General features: G+C 57.0%; 1 protein-coding gene across 5 annotated transcripts in view; it reads left to right on the top strand.

Moving 5' to 3' along the window:
* The window catches only part of PLEKHG5 (pleckstrin homology and RhoGEF domain containing G5), a 52,310-nt gene that overhangs the window by 21,817 nt on the left and 5,775 nt on the right, over positions 1–24,718 (top strand). For 2 of the 5 annotated variants that reach the window (XM_027565039.1, XM_027565041.1), the window contains 10 exons: positions 424–500; positions 19,394–19,522; positions 20,923–21,025; positions 21,404–21,464; positions 21,809–21,900; positions 22,320–22,456; positions 22,760–22,905; positions 23,474–23,689; positions 23,767–23,955; positions 24,271–24,366. In XM_027565039.1, coding sequence (XP_027420840.1) covers positions 21,012–21,025; positions 21,404–21,464; positions 21,809–21,900; positions 22,320–22,456; positions 22,760–22,905; positions 23,474–23,689; positions 23,767–23,955; positions 24,271–24,366 — 951 coding nt within the window. In that variant the 5' untranslated portion in view covers positions 424–500; positions 19,394–19,522; positions 20,923–21,011. Of the gene's footprint in view, positions 1–423; positions 501–11,099; positions 11,257–19,393; positions 19,523–19,571; positions 19,573–20,922; positions 21,026–21,403; positions 21,465–21,808; positions 21,901–22,319; positions 22,457–22,759; positions 22,906–23,473; positions 23,690–23,766; positions 23,956–24,270; positions 24,367–24,718 lie in introns of those variants that run through there. The other 3 variants (XM_027565043.1, XM_027565042.1, XM_027565040.1) reach the window with 3 other exon arrangements.

Consider the following 24,718-nt stretch of genomic DNA (forward strand, 5'->3'; position numbering starts at 1 on the left):
GTAGGAAGGGATCTTGGACCCCTGGAGTCCCCCTTTCCCTCACTGTCTTATAGGAATCCCCCAGGAACCCTGGGGCCCCAAGGTCACTGAGCCACCCCCCTTCCCCTCCCCACCCCCCACCAGTGGGGCAGAGAGAGGGAGCAGTTCATTTCCAAAGATGTTTTCTCCCCTTGGAATCTGGATAATTTCCCTAGGGAGCTGCAACAAGAAAAGGGCTCTGCACACAGATTCCTGTGCAGATAAGTTGGCATTTAAAAGAGAAAGGGACACTGCCCTCCTTTGAAGGGTGCATTTAGGAGACCGCCCCACCCCATCCTCTGGTCAGGAGGCTCCTGGGCCCCGGGGAGCCAGGGTGCTCCTGCCTGGGGCGCACCCTCCCTGGGCCCCGCCCAACTAGTAACCCTCCTTTCCTCTCCTTTGCAGAAGACCGGAGCCTGGAAGAAGAGAAGGGACTGCGTTGTCAGAACCCTGACTGCATGGACAAGGGCCGGGCTGCTAAGGTAGGGAGGCTGGTGGGCCTGGGGACTGCTGGGGCAGAGGGGGCAGGGTGCTAACCACCCCCTCTATCCAGGCCCGGGAATCCATGGGGCCCTGGCAAGGGTGCGCTGGCCTGGCCACAGTGTGGCCTGAGTTCAGGGGTGGGCAGAGCTGCAGGATGGCTGGTTTAGGAGGCAGAGGGGCTGACCTTGGTTCAGAAAGAGCAGAGTTGGGGGGGACTTCTATGAGGGCAGCAAGAGCAGGGGTGCCTCAAAGCCCTTTCTTGCCCTACGGTCCTTAGAGGCCTGAGGTGATAGGCACTGCTGCTTAATGTCACTGATGAGGAAGCTGAGAATCAGCAAGCAGAGACACCCCCCAAGGTTCCGTTCCAGTGCCCCATGGGCACTCTTCCTGGGCCACCAGGCCACTCTTCAGGTCTGGGCATGGGTCAGGGACACTATGGGACCTTGTGACAGTGACCGCAGGCCTGGGGATGAGGAAGGGAAGAGGGGGCCCACAGGTCCTGGAGTGTCAGGATTTGGGAGCTAGGAGTGGACAAAACAAGAGGGATACAGATAAAAATGATGGGGGCCTTCTGCCTGGCCTGTGCTGGGCCCTGTGCCTCGTGTGCTGTTTGTGGTAGCTCTGCTGGGAAGGTGTGGGTCGTTGCCCTGTTTTCCAGATGAAGATACCAAGGTTCAGAGAGGTCCTGTGACCTGGCCGAGGCCCCACAGCTCAGGAGAGACTGAGCCAGGGTTGGAACCCAGGTTGGGCCCCTCCCCGCATGCATTTGAGGGACAGCAGTGGTAACTGCTGCAACTCACCGTGTCACCCCGAGCCCCGAGGACTCTTTATCTCCTCCCTCTGGCCTTCTGACACCTGTCCCGTCATGATTCTCATTCACAGTAGAGAGGTAGCGGCTCACCTGAAAACGCATCTCTAGGATGAGGGAGAGCTGAGATTTGAACCCAGAACCCTGATCTGTGTGGTGCCAGAGCCCTGTTCCTAGCCACTGTGCAGCTCAGCTCTGCAGTTGCAGGAGATTAAAGATGCCACCCCGTTATACCCTTCCACCCGGACACAGCCGCTTACATTCTGTACAGGAAGACCATGGCTGGAAGGAACATGGAGGGCTGTTCTGGGGGTGGGGAGAGGTGGGGGAGGCTTCCAGTTGCCGTGGTCACCGGCAAGGGGGCGGCTGTGATGTCAGATGCAATCTGCTGGCACGGATGGTGCCTGGCATCAGGGCTCTGGTGTTGGCTGGCTGCCTCTCCCCCATATGGGGGCTCCTGGCAACAAATTGGCCCCAGTTACCCTCAGTTACATCCTGCCAGGGGCCTGTGAAGCCTTGGGGCCTCTGCCTGACCCAGAGGGATGGCAAAGGAGGCAGGCCACAATGACCCAGCCTTTTCTGTGGACAGCCGCTCCTCAGGCAGGCCCACAAGCTGCCATGGGAAGGGGCAAGGGTGAGGCCAGTGAGATGAGAGCTGGTGTCAGAGTGCCTGAGGGCTTTCTGCAGCCTCCAGGTCTCAACTCCAGCCCAGCCATGGGCTGCCTGCAACTCAACATGGCTGACATTGGCATCAGCAGCAGACCGTCACCCAGCCTGCAGGGGGAGAGCCCTAGTTCTGTCGCTGGTGGCACCCGCTTTGGGACAGGTGATACACACTGGGCCACAAGGATGCCTGAGCGATCAGAGGCAGAAGGTCTAGTCAGGGAAGACATCTTGGAGGAGGGGACCTCTGATGGGAGTGAAAACGTGGACATGCATGCATGCTAAGTTGCTTCAGTCGTGTCTGACTCTTTGTGACCCCATGGACTGTAGCCCGCCAGGCTCCTGGTCCCCAGCAGTCCATGGGGATTCTCCCGGCAAGAATACTGGAGTGGGTTGCCATTTCCTCTCTCAGAGAATCTTCCTGACCCAGGGATCAAACCCATGTCTGTTATGTCTCCAGCACTGACAGGCGAGTTCTTTATCACTAAGTCCGAAAACGTGGACAGGCAGAGCAGAAGCCAGGGGCAGTCCAGGAAGGGGAACTGCCACAGGCAGAAGTGCAGAGGCAGAAAACAAGGGGCAAGAGGCAGGTCTTGGCAAGGGTAGGAGCAGGCTGGAGCAGAGGGTCAGAGGAGGTGAATGACACCCAGGCTGGTGAGAGAGAGGACCAAAGAATATCCTATTGTTGATGATAATAAGAACCACCAGTGACCAAACATGTTTACGTGCCAGGCAGGTTGTCAGGCCCTCATGCTTGTTTCACTGAACTTTTGTGAGAACCTTAGAAGAAAAGTGTTATTATCATTCCTATGTGAAACATAAGGAAACTGAGACTCAGAGAGATGAAAAAAGAACTAGCCCACGTCACACAGCATGACTGGCCAAGCATAGCCTGGAATGAGATGGAGAGCCTCGTTCTTACTGTCCTCCCCAGCCATTCTAGGAACCGCTAGCAGGATGTGACTAGCGTTTTGAAGGAGATGACATCATTCATTCATTCACCAAATCAGCCTGAAGCACCTGGCATGCCAGGCCCTGTTCTAGGCCTGGAGATCTCCGGGGAACAAAGGTCCTGCCCTCCTGGAGCTGACCCCAGCCTCCCAGGGAGGAGGAGAGAAGTGAGGACTTGGGTTTGTCAGACTGGCACCCCCCAGGCTGCCCTGGGGAAGGGCCATCTTTCAACTGGGCTGGACCCTTCTGCTTCCGGGCCCACCCTCAAGGGTTTTTTTGGTGTGTGTTTGTTCTTTGGCTGCACTGGGTCTTCATTGCTTTGTACAGGCTCTCTCTAGTTGCAGAGAGCAGAGGGCTACTCTTTGTTGCGGTGCATGGGCTTCTCATTGCAGTGGCTTCTCTCGTGGCAGAGCATAGGCTCTAGGGCTCACGGGCTTCAGTAGTTCTGGCACACCGGCTCAGTAGTTATTTGCACAGGCTTAGTTGCTCCTCCACATGTGGACTTGTCCCGGAGCAGGGATTGAACTCGTGTCCCCTACATTGGCAGGTGGATTCTTAGCCAATGCGCCACCAGAAAGTCTGAGGATTTTTGTTTGTTTGGTTGGTTTGGTTACATCTTTGTTTTTATTTATTTTTGGGTGTGGCACGCAGGATCTTAGTTCCCCAACCAGGGATTAAACTGGTTCACCCTGCATTGGCAGCATGGAGCCTTAACCACTGGACTGCCACGGACGTCTCCACCCCTGAGGTTTTATTTGAGCCTCTCCTGGGTGCTGGGGCTCTTGAAATGCATCAGCCACTCCACGCCTCCCTCCTGTTCTGGAGTTCACTCTGAGGGAATGGAGACAACCAGGATGGGCTTCCTGGAGGCGGCTGCAGGTGTCCAGAGAAACGAGGGCTTATTAAGATGGAAGAAAGCTGAGTGGGAATGGGGACGGATATTGGGAATGGATAAAGTGAACAGGGCTCAGGGGATGGGGAAAGGTAGGCAAAACTGAACAGGGAGCATCCTGAGGTCCAGGTGAGGTGTCTGAACTACCTGTCTTGGGGACCACAGAGGGAGGTGGTGTCCCTACACTTCCCCAAGAGGAAGCCGTATAGAGTAGGGGGCCTTCCTGGTGGTCCAGTGGCTAAGATTCTGCGCTCCCAATGCAGGGATCCCGAGTTCCATCCTTGGTCAGGGAACTGGATCCCACATGCCGTAACTAAGAGTTTGCTTGCCACAGCTAAAGACCCCACGTACTGCAGTGAAGATTGAAGATCCTGTGTGTCGCAACCAAGACCTGTCACAGCCAAATAAATAAATGAATATATTTGTAAAAGATGTATGGAGTAACCCACACCTGGGAACTTCAGGGTCGCAGCCTACCCCTTTCCAACTGCAGGACCCTGGGAAAGTCAGTCTACCTCTGAGCCTCAGTTTCCTCATCTGGAAGCTGAGGCTTCTAGAGTTGTGACAAGAATTAAGAAGGCTTACCTGTGGAGTGCTTAGCAGAGAGCCTGGGTTGCTGTGGTGTTCAAGAAGATGCTAGCTGTGATCATGTGTGAATCGTGTGCGCAGGGGGACAGAAACCCCTAGGCTCCCAGCATGCCCTCCTTTCTTTCCCTGAGATCTGAGACCACCTTAGGTTCCCTCCTAGACCTGACCAACCCCACCCAGCCAGATGGATGTTTACTGCACAGCTATCCTGTCCCCAGGGCAGGTGTCCTGTTGGGGGCCCAGAGGAAGTGTTTGCTCCCTCCCTCCCAAAGGGCCAGGTGATGACCTGGTGGGTGTCCCCACCCTCCTGCAAGTTAACCACAGGGCAGAGTCCCTTGATCTGGGCATTCTGATGGAAGTCTGTACAGGGCACCTCAGGTCACAAGGGGACACAGAGAAGGGCTGACATTGGCCTAGGGAATCACATTTGAGGGGATGGAAGACTTGGGGTGTTTGTCCTGGAGATGGAACCCTCAGGGCATCATCCTTAAAGGTATCAGTTCTAGCAGCCACTGTGTTCTTAGCACCTACTGCGTGCCAGGCCCTGCCTCAGTGCTTCTCCATGGGGACCTCATCTAGTCCTCACCCCCACCCTGTGCAGCAAAGACACGCCATCTCCATCAGAGACAGGACACTGAGAAAAAGAGAGGGGAAAATAATTTGTCTGGGTCTGTCTCAACCAGATCTGTCTGTCCTCAGAGCCTACCATTTCTAACCAACTGTCAGGAGGAAAGGAGCACCCGGTGAGTTTTTCTGCAGGGCTCCCAAGGGCCCTGGCAGGGAGGTGGACTTTGGTTCAGTATAGGTAAGAGTCTCCAACAGCTGAAGCTGTTCTCTGATACATAGGTAGTGAGCACCCCATTGCTAGAGGCAATTTAAGCAGAGAGTGAAGACTGGATTTGATGACCTCAGACTTCCCTTCCAGCTTAACACTGGGCTGTGAGGTGGCAGGGATGAGTCGGTAGGGGTGGTGTCTATGTCTAGGGGAAGGCTTGTCAGATGAAGACCAGTGGACACAGGGCAGAGGAAGGGGTGGGTCTGAGGTCCTTGTGGAGAAAGAGTGGGCAGGATGTGGTGAATAATGGAAGAAGGAGTCACTTATTCTCCTGGGCAATGAATGCTTTGGGGGTGAGAGGTAAAGGCCAGGCGCCCTTGAGAATGGCCAGATTCTGGGATCTCTGGAGGTAGCTGGCTCTTAGAGATGCTGGTCAGCTGTAGATCCGGGGCAGTCCAGTGTGTGACTGGAGAATGGGGCAGGACCAGGGAAGCAGTGCAAGTGGAACTTTGGGGCTTTGGCTAAGTAATTTGGAGGGGGGAAAGTGAAGGTCTAGGGTGCCCCAGAGGCCGGGACCCACCACATGCGACCTGGCCAAGATGAGCTGCCCTGGTGTGGGCCAGCCCCAGGGAGGTCAGCGCTGTCAAGGACGGTGACTCCCATTAGGAGGGGGCTCTTGTAGTCTGGAGGGGGCCTGATGGAGATGATCTAGAGTTGGGAAAATGCAAGTAGGTCTGAACCAGGAGGCTGGGAGTGCGGGGTGGCAGCCCCATCATGTCAGACTCCCTAGGGAAGGGGGTAGGTGTGCTTGGGGCGGGGAATCCCGACACTACCCCTACCTCAAGTCCTGAACGCTGAGTTATTCTGAACTCAGTCTGCCAGGAACCACCGAAGGGCGGGATGGGCCCCTCTTTCAGGACCTACTAGGCGTGGGCCAGGAAAAAAGAGGGAGGCACGGAGCTAGGCGGGCCCGTTTCTCAGGCGCCGCGGAGGGCGCAGTTCAGAATCCAGCGGAAGCCAGCCTGGCTTGGGGCGATTCCCGGGGCGGGCAGGGCCTGCGGGTGCCTCCTTCTGGACCCCGGGGGGCAGCGTCCTGCCGCTGGCCCTGGCCGGGGGCGGGAGGGCGAGCTCTTTTCTTTAAGCCCAGGTCAAAGATTGCAGGTTTTGAACTTTCTGCAGGTCTGTAAGGGCAGCCCCCTTGGGGACAGTGACAACGGCCTCCTTACCTCTGTCCGCAGCCCGGACCTAGGTTACCCCCAAACGCCGGCCGGCCCTCCAGCCACCCCCTGGGCCGCGGGGTGGGGCGCCCGGAGCTTCCCGGGAGCGCAGCCCCTCCCCGGCCCAACCGGGCGCGCCGATGGTACGTCCCGGCCCGCCCAGGTGGTAGCGCCCGCGCGGCCTACCGTAATTCCCCTACGACCCGCGCCCCCGCCGGCGCAGAGCGGACCGAGCCCGCCCCGCGGTTCCTGTGGCCCTCGCCCTACAGGCCCCTCGGAGCTTTGGCAGTCTTGACCCGAGCCCTAGCCACTGGGGAGGAGACCCATGTCCCTAGGTGAGTCTCACGGGGAAGTTCAGAGGTGGGGGGGGGGGGGGGCCGGGAGCCAAGACTCCCCCTGAATTAATAGAAGCCTGGGGCGGGGGGAGCAGGGGGGATATTGGGGGTAGGGGAGGGCGAGGGTCCCACACAGCCCTGGGCCTGCAGGTGGCCGTCGATGGGCGCCACCGGCTCTGCTTCCACTTACTTGAGGGTGGAATGGGCTCCAGCGCCCGCCCCCACAATGACTCTAGGGTGGGGTCGGCTGGGATAAATAGCCGTGAGGAGTCTGTAGGGCCTCAGCCCTGGTGTGAGGGCTGCTGGTGGGGCGAGGGGTTCCAAAGGGGATTTGGCGGGGCTTGGTTCCGTGGTTTCGGCTACCTCGCCGCATCTGGGCGTCCATGACGGTCCGAGCGGAAAGTCCTCTCGATGCCGGCAGGGGGCGCGAGAGTCTGCACCTCGGGCCGCCTGGGTCTGGCCTGGGTAGAGAGAGAGCCAGAGGACCCATGGATCTCCTGGAGACCCAGAGGCCAGGAGAGACCCTGGGCCGCTCTGATGAAAGACTGAGGAAGTGGAGGCCCAGCGGCTTCGGACCCTACCGATTCCTCCAGTTCCTTCCCCAGGCTTGGAGGGCTCTGGGAGGATTTGTTTCACTATTCTTCTGCTCCTTTGCCAGAGTCCAGACACACATTTGAACCCAGCAGCCATCCCTAGGTAGAGAATTCTAGAAAACTGGCCAGTGCCCTCTTTGCACAGTAGGGAAGGGCAGGAGGTAGGTAGGTGGGCCCAGGTGTGCAGCCCAGGCCTGTGCCCTCTCCCCAATTCCCTCCCAAAGAGCCTTTTGTGTGGCTCTGAAACAAGAGGTGCCTGGAGAGAAGTTGCAGGCTTCCAGGCTGGGGTCTGGGGCTCCAGGGCACATTTCTGCAGGACCTGGGCAGGGGGCAAAGTTCATGGACCACACAGCCTCTCCTTTTCCACCTAGTACCCACTGGTCCCAGCTGGTTGGCTCCCTGGGGAGGAAGAGGGCTCACTGGCTTCTGGACTTGGTGGCGTGGAGCTGGCCTGCAGAGAGGTTCTCTACACCCTTACCATCTGCCCAGCACGGGGCAGGTCCTTAGAGCAGGCTCTGCCTCCAGGGGGACCCCAGAACCTAAGAACAAGCGGTGAGGCCCAGGCCTAGGGGAAGGGAGGAGCCAGATGGGGCGTTTGGAGAGGAGAGCAGCCTGGCAGAGCCGGCTCCTCCCTGGCTAACGTGCCCATGCATGCAGCCTCCACCCCTAGATTTCTGAGGTGCCAGATGGAGCCTCGGGGCTGGGAGCCTCTTAGGGGAGCTTAGCTTGGGTAGGGAGCCCCTGGGCAGGGGTGTCCCCCTGGCCAGAGAGCCCCAACTCCTGGTTCCGGGCCAGTCTCTTGTGGACAGAACACAGAGCTGGCCCCAGACCTGTGACCTCCCCTCTCCCACTGCAGACCAGGCTGGGGCCCCAACCCACTGTGGGGAAGGGGAAGCCCACAGGCCTCTGCTTTTCTGGGGCTGGGGAGGTGGTGCAGGGCGGGAGTGGCAGGGGGCTCCTGCCTTGGAGACTCCATTCATTATTCATCAGCCGTGGCATCTGGTTTCTGGGTATCAGTTTCAACAAGCCAGTCCTGACTCATGAGCCTGGAGCTGGGGCTGGGCTAGGGAGGGGCCCCCTCCTCAGGGATTCAGGGGCTGGGACCTTTTGGGCCTGCTCATGGGCTATTTCAGCTCCCTATTTAGCGAGGAGGTGGGAACCTCGAAGCCTGCCGAGGCCTCCTACCTTCCCTGTGCAGGGCTCCTTTCCTCCCCTGCTCCACAGGTTCCTTGACCCTGCACTCTTGGCCCTGGGACAGCAGGGCCCTGGCCCTCCAAGGAGCAGCCCCAGCCCTGGATGGAGAACCCAAGCAGGAGCGTGACTCAAGGTGGCCAGAACCTGGTCACTCCAGTGACCTCTGGTGACCTGTCCTGGCCCAGTCCTGATGGTCTGGCTACCCCAGACTGGTGGGCTTGGGGATCTGCCCTGTCCTCAAGGGGGTGGACCTCAAGTCCCCTGCTGCCCAAACCACCACTTGGCTGGTCTTCATGTCACCCTTCTCTGTGCTTGAGGCTCACGGGGTGGTCCAGTGGGCATCCGCTGTTAGAACAAGTTTTTTTACCTTTCCAAACCTCAGTGTCTTTGTCTGTTGAATTGAGATAGTAACAGTATCTTCTCCTTGTGGTGTCTGAGAAGAGTGAACAGGATTTGGCATAGGCCTGGCACTTAGGTGTGCTCAGAGGTTGGCCTGGGGGGCAGCAGCAGGGGCAGGGGTTTTGAGGTAGAAACTGACCTGCCTGGGGCCAGCAAGCCAAGGTCATGGATGCTGGAAGGGATGGAGAGAAGCCATGGACAGGCAATAGAGAAAGCTTTGTTAACCGTTGGCCACAGGAGGGGGCATCCTGGCCAAGACCTTCCTGGCCCTAATGGCCTTCTCTGGCATGAAGCCCCTCCTCCTGTCTTCATTCGTCCATTCATCATCTTAGTCTACACTGAGTACCTGTGGTGGCCAGGACTGTTCTAAGTGCCAAAGATGAAGCATGGGCCAGACAGCCAAGACTGCTAGCCTCTGGAGAGAATATTCTAGCAGGGAAAAGTGATAATCAAGAAGTGAACAAAGGAAATAATTTCAGGTCATAATATAAATAGATGCTTTGGAGGAAATGATTCAATTTAAGGGGACTGAGAGTTCCGGGGTAAGGGGGTGTTTATTTGGAGAGAAGAGTAATGGCCTCCTTGGAGAGGTAGGATTTAAATTGGGGCTCAGTGCCAGCTGTTGGGAAGATAAAGGGCACATGGTGTTCCAGAACACAGAGGAGTAGGTTCTGAGCTCAGTGAGTTGTGGGGATGAAGGAAGCCAGCATGGCGGCCCACCGTGTGTAACCGGCCAGGGGGGCAAGGTAGGAACCGGGCCACAATTGGGATTTTATTTTAAGCAAGATGGGAAGTCACAGGAGGGTTGGGTGGGGGGTGGGGGAGTGACATGGTCAGGTTTCAGTTTTAAAGGATTTGCCTATGGTGTGGAAAGAGGGCCACTCAGGATGTGGGAGGGGACACAGCCGTGGAAACCTCCTGGCCGGGATAGATGGATAAATTACTGCTCCTTGCAAAACCTGCAAAACCTTCCCCCCACAGAACCAGACTGAGGGGGAGCTGTCTAGGGGATGGGGCTGATGACAGCGCGTCCCCCTCCCCCATGAGTACTGAGGAGTGCCCCAGGGAGGCCATTCCAGAACCCCAGAGTCAGAAGCCTGGGTGTCAGTCCTGCCTGTGGACTTCTTCGTCACTTTACCCCCCACTCGATGAGCGAGGATAACAGTGCCCGCCTCCACCTCCTGGGAGTGAGTGTGAAAGCGCTTTAACGCCCTACAGTGGGGATCCTGGCACCACACCCCATTCCTGGTCTGCGTCTTGGGCTCTGATGAGCGCCCTCTGGCGGTAGGGCACCGGAAGCTCCCACGTGGCCTTGAGCCGGGGAGGGGTGCGGGGCGGTGGGTGCCAGCCTGGAGCAGCAGGGGCTTCGTGGAAAGCTGAGTTGGGCTGCGGGGTTGTCCCGACGCCTCCTCTCACTCTACTCCTGGGCGCACCCCAGAGACCACTCTCTCCGCCCCGCGCACCTGCCTTCTGCCCGCCGCCTCCACCTGTGGTCACCAGCCCCAATCTGCTTCTCTGCCTGGCATGGGCAGTGGGAGCGGGGGTCCCCCGGGCTCAGGCTCTGAAGCGGGGGTCTCTTGGATTGCGGGCCTATACTAAGATGACCCTCAAGAAGGCCTCTGAGCGCCGGCTGTGTGGCTAGGACTGGGAAAGTGGAGTCAGATATCCTCGGGTCTGGACGGGGAGCGGGGTCCGAGGACCCCTAGGGAGATGTGATGTGTCCTTGGTCCGGTCCCCCCTCTTCTGCCACCAGCATTAAGGAAGCTCCCTCACGGGAGGGAGAAGTCCTGCGGGCTCAGGCTCTGGTGCGGGGGTCCCTAGGACTGGAGGGAGGGGGATAAGATGCCCTTTGGCCAGGGGGAGCTCCTATGCCCAGTAGTTCGCTTTGTGGAGGGGGGGGTGGCGGTCACAGCAAATTGAGGCGCCCGCGGGACTGGGCGGGGCCGGGGTTCCGCAGTCAAGGTGAGGGGGGTTGTCACCGGCGGGCCCCCCTGCCCCCAGCATCCAAGGAGGTCCCCGGGGAGGGGGGAACCCTCTGAGCCTGGGACCTTTGTGTGTAGCGGGGGTGGGGTCAGGGCGGGGCTGCCGGCGGGAGGGTGTTTCCCGCCCCCCCGGGGTCCCCGGCGCGCTCGGCGGGCGGGCGCGGCCGCACAATGGCAGGAAGCGGGGCTCCGCGCTTTGTCCGGCGGGCGGCGCAGACCGCCGCTTCCTCCGGCCGCCATGGGGACGGGACCCGGCGTCTCCGGGCGCCGCGCGGCCTCCAGGCCGAGCCCCGGGCTGCCCTCCCGAGACTCCGAGCCCGGCTGGGCAGGGGGTCGTGGCCGCAACGGGGAAGGCCAGGTACGGGCGCGGGGGGCCGGGCGGGGAGGCCGGGGCGGGTGCTCTGTCGCTCCTCCGCGCGCGTCTCTAAGCGGATCCGGTACTCGGCGACCCAGCCCCCTGCCCCGGGGTGCACACCGCGGGGGTGCAGGGGGGAGGAGGAGCTGGGGAGGCGATGAAGGGCTGGGGGCTTGAGATGTATCCCCCACCCTGGCACCAAGGGGACCAAGCAGCGGAGGGGACAGCCAGACCCTGGCCTTTTGTGTCTGGGGCTGACTCCGGACACACCTGTGGGTCCCAGGGCCTGCATTGGCCACCCTCCCCTTTCCTTCCTTTGCCCAGGCCCTACCCACACCCCTCCTACTCCTGCTTCTGAGGCCACCCTGGTGGGACTGGGAAGACTGATTTCTCCACGCCCTATCCCTGGGGGAGTTGGCCTTGATCGTGCTCCCCAAGAGGCCCAGGCCCCTCTATTATTTGTAAAGTTACCGCTCATTCTCTGCCTTTGGACATGCAGTGACGCCTCCGCTCTCGCCTCTTTGGCTTGAGTCCTGAGAACTTTTGGCCTCGGACCCTGCTGTCTCTCCCTGGCTGGCAGGATCGCTGCTGCCCTTAGAGAGTGGTTGTAGCGGGGGCGTGAGGGGGCAGCAAGGAGGTGGGGAGTAGACCCTGGGTCTGAGAGAAGAGGCTCAAGAGTCTGGCTTTGGGAAAGGGCTACCCTGCTTTAGTGATGGGGAGACCCCCAATCCTGGAGAGAGTTGCGGAGACCCTGGGGTTTGGAGATGGAGGTGTAAGAACAGACAGTGTGGGCTGTGCCCACCTCAGCCTCAGCCTCCCTCCCTGGGGGTTCTCAGAACTTCATCCTCAACCCGCTGAATACTCACCTGCTTCAGATCCTAGCCTGACTCTCACATCATCCTGGTGTCCCTGAACCTGGGGGCTGCTGGGAGGATGGAAGGAGGTCAGCCACCAGCTGGACTCTTGTTAAAATTAGCATTAGTGACAACCCTGTATGTGAGACAGCAAAAGAGACACAGATGTATAGAACACTCTTTTGGACTCTGGGAGAGGGAGGGGGGGATGATTTGGGAGAATGGCATTAAAACATGTATAATATCATATAAGAAACGAATCGCCAGTCCAGGTTCAATGCAGGATACAGGAAGCTTGGGGCTGGTGCACTGGGATGACCCAGAGGGATGGTATGGGGAGGGAGGTGGGAGGGGGGGTTCAGGATGGGGAACACGTGTACACCCGTGGCAGATGCATGTTGATGTATGGCAAAACCAATACAATATTGTAAAGTAAAATAATAATAATAAATAAATAAAAAGAAAGAACTAAACCATTAAAAAAAAAAATTAGCATTAGTATCAGTAGTAAGTTCCTCCTCCAGGGGATCCTCCCAACCCAGGAATTGAACTCTTGTCTCCTGCATTGGCAGGTGGATTCTTTACCACTGTGCCACCTGGGAAGCCCACCTATTGGTTAGTACATTCAGTTAATATTTACTTAGTGGCAATCTGTATGCTATGCAGTGGTATTATAGGTATTATAAGTAGGAAATGGCAACTCACTCCAGTATTCTTGCCTGCAGAATTCCATGGATGGAGAAGCCTGGTGGGAGCACATTTACTGGTTAGGTTTTAAAACAAGATTGTGGCACAGAACCAAGGACTTGGACTGGAAGAGTCCCAGAGAACCACCCCCCCCTCAACCCAGAACACCCACAACCTAGCATGGCTCCTTCCATGTCACCCCCCCACCCACTGTGAAGCTAGGGCCTGGGCAGCTGGACAGTACACAGCCCCACTGCCCAATGCCAAGCCTGGCGCCAGAAAAATGAAGCTGTCAGGGAAATCGCTAGAGGCCTGGAAGGGGTCGGCATGGGGCACCTGTGCCAGACTGACTGCCAGGCTGGACACAGAGGGCGAGAGGGCTGCTGAGCTGGCTGGCTGTGAGCCTCCCGGGGAGAAAGGACAAGTGCTTCCTCGGATTTGTTGTCAGGAAAAGATGCTCACTGCAGGGATTCCTGTATCCGTGAAGCCCGGCCCTCTGTCAGGAGGGCCCCACTCCTCTCTCCCTTCTCTGCTACCAAGAAATGGTGTGAATGTGGTGAAAATGTGGGATCTGGAGCTACATACCCTAGGTTCAAGTCCTGACTCCACTAGCTGTGTGACTTTAAACAAGTTGCTTAACCTCTCTGAGCCTCACTTTCCTCTTCTGTAAAATACAGACAATCCTAGCCCCTACCTCATGGGATGAGGAACCCTCAGTGCAGCCCCGGGCACATGACAATCACGTTATAAATGATCAGACATTTTCAGCTTCCTCTTCTTTCCTATCTTTGGCCATTTTCTCTGTTGTCTAGGCCATCCTTACCCTGTCTGTCATCTTCAAAATTCCTAATTGGGGCACTTCCCTGGTGGTCTGGTAGCTGAGACTCTGCGCTCCCAACACAGGGGGTCCAGGTTCAATTCCTGGTCAGGGAATTAGAGCCCACATGCTACAACTAACAGTTTGCATACCACAGCTAAAGATCCCATGTGTGGCAACCAAGACCTGGCACAACCAAAGAAATAAACAAATATTAAAAGGAAAATCCCTGGGACTTCCCTGGTGGTTCAGTGGTTAAGACTTCGCCTTCCATCCCAGGGGTGTGGGTTTGATCCCTGGTCGGGGAGCTAAGATCCTACATGCTTTGGGCTGAAAAACCAAAACACAGAACAGAAGCAATATTGTAACCAATTCAATAAAGACTAAAGAAGATGCCTGATCAGGCTCTCTCCAGCCCAAATCTCCAGTGGTCCTCTATCATGCTACTTAATAATCAAACCAGTACTTATTGAACGGCTAGGATGAGATCAGTCAGTGAACCTGAAAGACCGAAACTGCTGTCCTTGTAGAGCTGATAGGGTGTGGAGGCAACAAAGTGAGACACGCAGACTGCCTGCCAGTGGGAGGTGTTAAGGAGAGAAGGCGGGGGCAGGGAGTGGATGTGGAGGAATGAAACCTTAGAAGGGGAAGATGGTGACTTTTGAGTGAAGGTGTGCAGGAAGGGAGGTAGCTGGTTATTTCAGTGTCTGGGAAAGTGTTTCAGGCTGAGGGATTAGCAGATGCCAAGGCTCAGAGGTGGGGCACATCTGAAGAAGCGTGTCCAAGAAGGCAGGAGGAGGGACTTCCCTGGTGGTCCAGTGGCCAAGACTCTGCTCTCCCAATGCAGGGGACATGGGTTCAATCCCTAGTCAGGGAACTAAGATCCTGCATGCCACAACTAAAGACCCTGAGTGCTGCGACTAAAGACCCAGCACAGCCAAATAAATAAATATATGCATGCTCAGTGGCTCAGTCGTGTCCGACTCTTTCTGGCCCCATGGACTGTAGTCTGCTAGGCTCCCCTGTCCGTGGGATTTTCCAGGCAAGAGTACTGGAGTGGGTTGCCACTTCGTATTCTAGGAGATCATCCCGACCCAGGGATCAAACCTGTGTTTCTTGCGTCTCCTGCGTTGGCAGGTCAGTTCTTTACCACTAGCGCCACCTGGGAAGCCCAGTAAAAGGGAAGGCAGGAGGCCGGTGGGTGGGGGCAGTGTAAGGAGCTAGGAGAAAAGGACAAGAGGCCCCGAGGTCACCTGCCTTGGTGGGAGATGGGAAGCCCTTGCAGGGTTTTGAGGAGGTCCGTGTGACTCCTCGGAGAAGGCAGTGGCACCCCACTCCAGTACTCTTGCCTGGAAAATCCCATGGACGGAGGAGCCTGGTAGGCTCCAGTCCATGGGGTCGCTAAGAGTCGGACACGACTGAGCGACTTCACTTTCACTTTTCACTTTCATGCATTGGAGAAGGCAATGGCAGCCCACTCCAGTATTCTTGCCTGGAGAATCCCAGGGACAGAGGAGCCTGGTGGGCTGCTGTCTATGGGGTTGCACAGAGTCGGACACGACTGAAGCGACTTAGCAGCAGCAACAGCAGTGTGACTCCTCTTTGAACTGGGTCCACTGCGGCTGCTCATGGAGAACAGACTGGGGTCAAGGATGGGTGTAGGGTGACCAGCTTTGGGGCCCTGTCATCCTGCTAAGAGGCTATGGGAGCTAAGCTGGCCTGGAGAGTGTGGCCGCTTTGAAACTATGGATATTAAGGATGGCGCCTGAAGACGTGTTAGACTGCCTGGATGATGGGTAACAGAAGGATCACAGGTGACCCCAAGGTTTTTGGCCTATTATATTTTCTTGGGGCTGTCATAACAACTCAGGGTGGCTTTAGAACAACAGAAGTTTATTCTCTCAGTTCTGAGGCCAAAAATCTGAAATTAAGATGTGGTCAGATCGTTCTCCCTTGGAAGTTAGCAGGGGAGGACTCTCCCTCGCTTCCTCCAGCTTCTGGCGCCTCCTGCTGTTCCTCAGTATCCCTTGGCTTGTAGATGCCTGACTCCAGTCGCCACCTCTGTTGCTACATGGCTTCTCACTATGTGTCCCCTCTCTATGTCTCTTCTCTTCTTATAAGGATACCGGTCATATGGTTAGTCCATACTCTATCCTGTGTGATTACAGACACCATTATGACCTCAGCTTAACTAATGCCATCTGTAATGATCCTCTTTCCATCAAGGGCACATTCTATGGTGCTGGGGGTTAGGACTGAACCTATCTTTAAAAAAAAACAAAACTGTTTGCTGTGCCACCTGGCTTGTGAGATTCTAGATCCCTAACCAGGCCTTCCCAGGTAACTCAGTGGTAAAGAATCTGCCTGCCAGTTTAGGAGATGCAAGTTCGATTCCTGGGCCAGGAAGATCCCCTGGAGAAGGAATTGGCAGCCCACTCCATATTCTTGCCTGGACAATCCCATGGACAGAGGAGCCTGATGGGCTACATACAGTCCATGGGGTCACAAAGAGTCAGACATGACTTACCAAGTAAACAACAACAGCACTTCCCCAACCAGGGATTGAATCCAGGCCCATGGCTGTGAAAGCACCAAGTCCTAACCACTGGACCACCAGGGAATACCCTGAACCTATCTTTTTGAGGGACATAATTCAGCACATAGCATCAGCATAGCCAGAAGGTGTTGCCAGTAATCGAGATGGGTTGAGCCATGTGGAAAATTTCAGGAGCTCATGTGAGGACCTTTTAAGTTTGAGATGCTTGTTGGGATACAGGAGGAGGATGGAGAAGGTGGGTCCAGAGTCTTGGGCCTGGTCCCCACTGGACAGATCACCTGGGAGCCCTCTCTAGGACAGTGGATGTGGGTAAAATGAGGAGGGGTCCACAGATGGGGAGAGAGCAGGAAGCAGGCAAGGGGCCTGAGAGGGGAGGGAATAGGCAAGGCATGGGTCCTGGGGGCCGAGGTAGAAACGGTTTCCAAGAGACCATGTCAAATGCTGGGTCCTGGGCGAACAAGCAAGAGGACTTCGAAGTGTGGATGTCAGCAGAGACCTTAGAAGAGCAAACTGGGGAGGGAGCAGAATTGATGGGAGAGGGTCTGAGAGAAAATGGAAGAATTAGAAAATCTCCGGTTGCAACCATCGTAGTAATAGTTTGATTTAGGCAAAAGCCGTCAGTGAGGACTAAAGTCCTGGAGTGTGCAATCACTGGGGAGCAGGCTATCTCAAAGTGTCACCCCAGGACTACCTACTCATTGGTGGTTTAGTGGCTAAGTCGTGTCCAACTCTTTGCGACCCCATGGACCATAGCCTGCCAGGCTCCCCAGTCCATGCATGGGCTTTGCCAGGCAAGAATACTGGAGTGGTTTGCCATTTCCTTCTCCAGGGGATCTCCTGACCCAGGGATTGAACCTGGGTCACCTGCATTGCAGGCGGATTCTTTACCAATGAGCCACCAGGGAAGCCCTGTATCCACTCATTACAGAGAGAGAACACGCCTTTACAGAGTACAGCGAGGGGACTTCCTTGGTAGTCCAGTGGTTAAGAATCCACTTTCCAATACAGGGGACAGGGAACTAAGATCCCACATGTAGCAGGGCAACTAAGCCTGTCAACTGCAACTAAGACCTGGCACAGCCAAATAAGTATATATTAAAGCAAACAAACACGATACAGTGAGATCCCCAGATGATCTGGCACTCGGGCACACTGAGGAAGACACGGTCCACTCTCTGTTGTCCCTGCACATATGCTCATCTTTAAACTATGCAGGAAGAATTGATGCTTTTGAGCTATGGTGTTGGAGAAGACTCTTGAGAGTCCCTTGGACTGCAAGGAGATCCAACCAGTCAATCCTAAAGAAAATCAATCCTGAATATTCTTTAGAAGGGCTGATGCTAAAGCTGAAGCTCCAATATTTTGGCTGCTTGATGCGAAGAGCTGACTCATTGGAAAAGACCCTGAAGCTCGGAAAGATTGAAGGCAGGAGGAGAAGGGGATGACAGAGTATGAGATGGTTGGATGGCATCACTAACTCAAAGGACATGAGTTTGAGCAAGCCCCGGAAGATGGTGAAGGACAGGGAAGCCTGGTGTGCTACAGTCCGTGGTGTCTGTGCTACAGTCAGACACAACTGAGCAACTGAACGACAGCAAACTGTGCGAGACCCCCAGACAAATCCAGAAGGAGGGGCTTTCTGCAAAACTGCTGGCCTGGCTGCTTCAATGTCCTGAAAGACAGGGTGGAAAATGTGGGATATTCATTCAATCTTTTTATTTTTTAAGTATATATATGTATATTTTATTTGTTGATTTAGCTGTACTGGCTCTTATTTGCATCCCTCAGGATCTCTGATCTTCACTGAGGCATGCAGACTCTTTAGTTTTGGCATGTGAACTCTTAGTTGCGGCATGTGGTATCTACTTTCCTGACCAGGGATCAAACCCAGGCCCCCTGCATTGGGAGCTTGGAGTCTTAGCCACTGAACCACTAGGGAAGTCCCAGGGCATTTATTCTTAAAGGGATAAACAAACACAGCCAAACGTACATACATATGAACCTTGATTGAATACCATGTGGGGAAAAAAATCTGTGAAGGACATTATTTAGACACTTGTGGAAATGCCAAGGGAGACTAAAGTTGGACAAAGTATCATCACTGAGTTTCCGCGAGTGTGACACACATAGAGCTGTGTGGGGTTTTGCACGAGAACATCTGTGCTCCCAGGTGGTGTCGATTTCCTCACCAGGGGAGGGGTGTCATGAGCAGTGTGGCGAATGTGAATGACTGGCGGAGCTAGAATGGTGTGAAGATGTCATTGTACTATTCTTACCACTTTCTGAAGGTTTGAATTATTTTAAAACAAAAAGTTGAGGGAAAAGAAAATAAAGGGTAATGGGAGGAGAGAACAGGAACTGGTGGTTATGGATGCCTGGTTTTACAGAGTTTAGTTATAAGTGGAGGGGGAGCTGGAGCTGGAGAATCAGGTTGGTTTGTCCATGGGAATGATCTGGTGAGAGGTGGGTCTCGGTGGAAGGCTGGTCTGGGATTGGGGCAGGGTGAAGCCTCCACAGCCCAGGATGGGTGGGTGGCTGTGGTGGTTGGGGCTCACGGAGTGCCTTCTGGTGGCTTCTGTTTCCCTGGAAAAGTAGGCAGTGGGTCAGTGGGGCGTGAGTTTGGGATGCTTAGGGGATGGAGGAGATAGGAAGGTCATCCATGGGGGTGGGGATGAGAGCAGACTGGAGCGAATGGGTAAATCTGAGGTCACGTCACTAAGCAACGGCCCATGGGTCCCACGTAGGCACCCAGATGCCAGCATCATTCCCTGACTCCTCCATAAGCCCCTCCATACCTTGACTTAGAAATCCAGGGTGGTCAGCTGTTCGGGGGCTGCACAGGTCATAGAATTGAGGGCAGAGGCCCTGGGCACGGAGGACGGGGAGGCATTCTGTTTGACGACACTGAGTTGGGCAAACTGACGGGCAGCCCCAGCCTCACTTTGGGGGGCCCTTTCTGCCTGTGTTCCAGAAGAGGCCCTGGGAGCACCTGCTTCGTGGTTACTTACTCTGCACTGTGTTTCTTGTGGGCAGGGCTTTGCTTTCTCTGCATCCCCCAGAATGGACACCTTGTAGGTGCTTGGGAAACACTTGATGGATAAATTAATAAGTACGGGCCCCTGTGGAACGTGGATGTTTGGACATGAAGAGCAGCCCCTGTAGGGCCAGGGGCCCCGTGTACCACAGGGGTCTGGGTCCACCCTGCCCCCATCCTTTCCCACACAGGTATGCCACCACGCCGACTGCCAGCAGCTACACCACCGGGGCCCCCTCAACCTCTGTGAGGCCTGTGACAGCAAGTTCCACAGCGCCATGCATTATGATGGGCACGTCCGCTTCGACCTGCCCCCCAAGGTGAGCACGGGGAGGGACCAGTCCCTAGAGCCCTTGCCTGGGGGCACAGGGTCCTGGTAACTGTAGGCATCATGACAAGGCCGTGAGAAAGGACACAAGTCAACTGTGAACAATGAAACCCAAATCTGCTGCCCCTTTTGTTCCACAAATGTTTTTCTTTTTTTAACATTTATTTTGTATTGAGGTATAACTGATTAACAGGGATTCCCAGGTGGAGACAGACACAGATTCAATTCCTGGGTCAGGAAGATCCCCTGGAGGAGGCCATGGCAACCCACTTCAGTATTCTTGCCTAGAGAATCCCATGGACAGAGGAGCCTGGCAGGCTACAGTCCATGGGGTTGCAAAGAGTCGGACATGACTGAAGCAACTTAGCATGCATGCATAGCCCATTAACAATGTTGGGATAGTTTCAGATGAAGAGGGAAGGGACTCAGCCATACATATACATGTATCCATTCTCCCCCAAACCCTCCTCCCTTCCAGGCTGCTACGTAACACTGAGCAGAGTTCCATGTGCTATATAGTAGATCCTTGTTGGTTATGCATTTTAAATACAGCCATGTGTACATGTCCACCCCAAACTCCCTAACTATCCCTTCCTGCCATCCTCCGCCCTGCCAGTTTTTTAATAAGAGGAAAAGTTGGGGACCGGCCCTGCTCGAGGGCCAGCCTGTCTTCTCTAGGGGCCGGGTCCTTCTCAATGGACCTGCCTCTGCCCCTGCCCAGGCCAGCGTGGAGAAAGCCCTTCTGTCTTCTCCTCCAGGCAGGGGATTTCTGGGCAGATCCTCTAGCCAGGCAGCCAGCGGGCAGAGGCAGTGGGAGGTGGGATGGGCAGGTCAGAAGGAACTTGCAGCAGGAAACAAGAAACCCCTCCTGCTGAACAGGCACCTGGCCCAGTCCCACTGCCAGCTGACTGTGCTGAGGTGGCTTTGTCTCCTTCCCCAGCTGGTCAGAGGGACAAAAGGACTGTTCCCCAGGGCCCCCTGGGACTTTGGGTGTGGTCACAGTGGTGACCTGCAAGAAAGGGGAGGGGAGAGGGGGACACCTGCAAGAAAGAGCCATGGACTTTGTTCCCTCCCTGCAACAGTCCTAGAGGCAGCGCTTCTTTATGCCTATTTCATAGATGGGTAAACTGAGGTGGATTTGTACTGGGCGCAGGGCATCACCCAGGATGTCATTCCAGGGCCCTTGCATCTTTTTGAGTCTGGGGATGGGTAAATGATAAGCAGTGACTGACCCCCTCCTCACAGAACTGAGGGGCCCTGGCTTGTTAGGGAGGCGGGGTCCCAGGGTCCATAGATGGCTTTGGTTCCTCTGGAGACTGCCATGTTGGAAGACTAAGGAAGGGACCAGGGACAGGGAGACAGGCACAACCCCGCTCCCGCTCTACTCCACAGGCTCTGTCCTGGCTCGGAACGTGTCCACCCGGTCATGCCCCCCGCGCACCAGCCCTGCTGTGGACTTGGAGGAGGAGGAGGAGAGTTGTATGGATGGCAAGGGGTAGGTGAGGGGTTGGTGGGCGGAGAAGACACCTGGGAGCTCCCAAGGCTGGGTGTCAGGTCACAGATCTAGGGACCAGAGACCCCTCCTAGCCCCTGCTGCCACCCAGATTCCTGGAGGGTGAGCCTCTAGGACTTCTGGGGGCAGACTTCCACCTGTCTAGGGACCCTGGGTATGACTCCTGGATTGGCCACAGGGGGGCGCACAGCTCCTTGTGAGCCACTCCCCACCTCCACCCCTGCTTGCCTGAGCCAACCTGAGTTACCTGGCCACCTACAGTCAGAGAGGGGTGGGTCACCAACTGGGGCCTACCCACATCCCACCCTGATGAGAGCCCACCCACGCCTCCAACCTCTGCCCTGACTGGCTTCCTTGCAGGGACCGAAAGAGCACAGGCCTGAAACTCTCCAAGAAGAAAGCCAGGAGAAGACATACAGATGTAAGAAGCCCCCAGGCTGGCAGAGCAGGCCCCTCCCCACCAGCCTCTGCCCCTCCTGGGCCCTTTCCATTCCCGAGGCTGGGCCTCTCTGCTCTGAATTCCAAGAACCCGGGGATGGGGCGTGGAGTGAGCATGTCTCTCTGTCACTGCCCAGCCCTGCAGCCCAGCCCTGCCCACCTTAGCCCAGGTGGGGGATGCTCCAGGAGCTCCTGCCTCTGGCAGGAGGGCTGCCGGGGCCCTCCCTGGGATAGAAAAGGACAGGGAGATCCCTGTGCTCACTAGGACCCTGGGGTGGGGAAGGGAGGGCCCTAGGGGTGCAGACGCTGAGATGCATGTCCGCTCAGGACCCAAGCAAGGAGTGCTTCACCCTGAAATTTGACCTGAACGTGGACATTGAGACGGAGATTGTACCAGCCATGAAAAAGAAGTCTCTGGGGTAGGGCTTGATGGGGCTGAGGGGAGAAGGGAGCTGGGGGCAGTTGTGGCCTCAGCAGGTATGACTGTGTGTCTGTGTCGTGGCCCGTAGACAAGTGTGTCCTCCCTCATGGGCACCCCACTCATGTGCAGTGAGGGCCTGGGAGCCGTGCTTGAGTGGACGTGACCCACCCCTGGGGCATGGACTGGCATGTGACAGGGTCTGCCCTGGTGTGTCAACACGAACGTGTGAGGGCGAGGGCATTGTGTATACACGTGTGAACCTCCTATTCATGTGTGCATGTATGAACCTGGGTGTGATCCCCCTGGGGTCTCCCTTTTCTTTTGGGGGGATGGGGTGGGGGTTCATGTGATGTCTCTGGGCAGGGTGAGGGGTTCATATGATGGCCCCCAACACACACACCTCCTGTCCTGGGGCAGGGAGGTGCTGCTGCCAGTATTTGAAAGGAAGGGCATTGCACTGGGCAAAGTGGACATCTATCTGGACCAGTCCAACACGCCCCTGTCCCTCACCTTTGAGGCCTACAGGTTTGGGGGACACTACCTGCGGGTCAAAGGTGAGCAGGGGAGCTGGGGCGCAACTGGGTCCTCTGGGGAGGGTGTTGTTTCCCAGCTCAGGTTCCCGTTGGCCATGGTCTTGAGCAGGCTCATTACCATACAGGTGTCTCTGCTGGGCGGCAGTGCTGGGTGCTGGCAGGGGGGGGCTTTGGGGGAGGGTAACCAGGGTGCTGGCAGGTGGGGCTTTGAGGGAGGGCAGCCAGGCCTTGGTTTGGCTCCTCCAGGGAGAGAGAGGACCGGGGTCTCGTCCTCCACTGGCCTGGGTTTTGAGGACCTCTACTTGTCCCCACATGCCTCCCCAGCCAAGCCAGGGGACGAGGGGAAGGTGGAGCAGGGGGTGAAGGACTCCAAGTCCCTGAGTCTGCCGATCCTGCGGCAAGCCGGGGCTGGGCCCCCGGCCCAAGAGCGCGTGGACCTCCAGAGCCGCCGGGAGAGCCTGGATATCCTGGTGAGGAGGGGCTGTGTCAGGGCTAGGGGTGGGGAGGGGCCAGAGGGGAGGTCACCTGGGCCCCTTGCTGCTCCTGCTGGGGGCTTTCCTACTCCTTCTGTGAAATGGGGCTGGCTCCGGGTGTACCGGGTGGATCTAACCCACTGCAGGGGGATGGGCCTGGGAATTCTGAGTGTTCGTGCACGAGGAGTCTGAGCATGTGTGTCCAAGCAGACACTGGGTGGGGAGCGAAGCTGTATGTCACTGGCTGTGTCCGTGAGCGTTCATCAGGGATCCACTTGGACGTGGGCTTCTCAGTGCACACAAGTGTGTGTGACTCTGTGTTCTCCCACGTGCTTTATGCTCCTGGTTGGGGTTGGCGGTGGGGGGAGGCGTGGCCCAGGGGCGCCTCTCTGGACCTTCCAGCCCCCAGGGCATGTTTAGGTCTCAGGAGAGGTGGCCTCACAGGGTGGGGGAATGCAGAGACCCTCCTGCATCCCAGGCAGGTTTGAGGTCCTGGAAATGCGTGATGGGGTGGGGCCATGGCGGTCAGAGTGGACCCGCCTCTTGACTGTTGCTCCCTGGCCAGGCCCCTGGTCGCCGACGCAAGAACATGTCAGAGTTCCTAGGGGAGGCAAGCATCCCTGGGCAGGAGCCCCCCACACCCTCCAGCTGCTCTCTGCCCAGCAGTAGCAGCAGTGGCAGCAGCAGCAGCAGCAGTGGCAGTGACAGCTGGAAGAACCGGGCGGCCAGTCGCTTCAGCGGCTTCTTCAGCTCAGGCCCCAGCACCAGCACCTATGGCCGGGTATGTGGGCCCGGGTGCCCTGGGGCAGGGCGGCTGGCTGACCCCTGACCCCTGACCCTGACCACGTCTCCTCTCAGGAGATAGACAAGATGGAGCAGCTGGAGGGCAAGCTGCACGCCTATGGCCTCTTCGGGCTGCCCAGGCTGCCCCGGAGGCTGCGCTTTGACCATGACTCCTGGGAGGAAGAAGGTGACGAAGAGGAGGATGAGGATGACGCCGGACTTCGGCTGGAGGACAGCTGGCGGGAGCTCATTGATGGGCACGAGGTGGGTGCCGCCCGCCTGCCCCACAGCTCCCCCCTTCTCAGGGAAAGGGGGGCATTATCGCCCCTGCCCCACTCCATGGGGCCCTTCCTAGGGTGGCAGGATGGTCCATGGACAGCCCTGCCAGGCTGCTGTCATCATTAACCAGCTTTGGAGGAACTCAGGCAAGGTGAAAGTGTGGTGTACCACTTGGCTGGCCCAGAACCTGGGGGGCCTCTGTGTCTCAAATGGGAAAAAAGGTTGCGTGCAGGACCACTCCACCTGCTCCCCTGATCTGGCCACCCTGGGGCTCCTGGAGACACCCTGCCCTCCCCACAGAAGCTGACCCGGCGGCAGTGCCACCAGCAGGAGGCGGTCTGGGAGCTCCTGCACACGGAGGCCTCATACATTAAGAAGCTGCGGGTGATCACCAACGTGAGTGTGGGGCCCAGAGCCACCCCGCCTCCCTGCCCACCCCCACCCCCACCGTGGCCTCCTCTGGGTGTCCCTGAGCAGAGTTTGGACCTTTGCAGAAGGAGCAGGTGCCAAGCAACAAAGTGGGAGGAGAGTAGGGGCAGGCCACACCCCAGAGTGGAGGTGATTCCCCTGGGCCCCTGGGAATTGGGAGGGGGCTTGGGGCAAGTCTGCTGGCTTGAGCTGAGTAACACAGACCTCATCCTTTTACTCATCCACTCAACAGCTGTTTCCAAACACCTGCTGTATGCCAGGTGTCCAGCAGCCCACACCCTAGATGTGGAGACAGGATGGGTAGGCATTGGGAGTGGGG

The sequence above is a fragment of the Bos indicus x Bos taurus genome, chromosome 16 (assembly GCF_003369695.1).
Source record: "Bos indicus x Bos taurus breed Angus x Brahman F1 hybrid chromosome 16, Bos_hybrid_MaternalHap_v2.0, whole genome shotgun sequence".
In the NCBI taxonomy this organism is placed as follows: domain Eukaryota; kingdom Metazoa; phylum Chordata; class Mammalia; order Artiodactyla; family Bovidae; genus Bos; species Bos indicus x Bos taurus.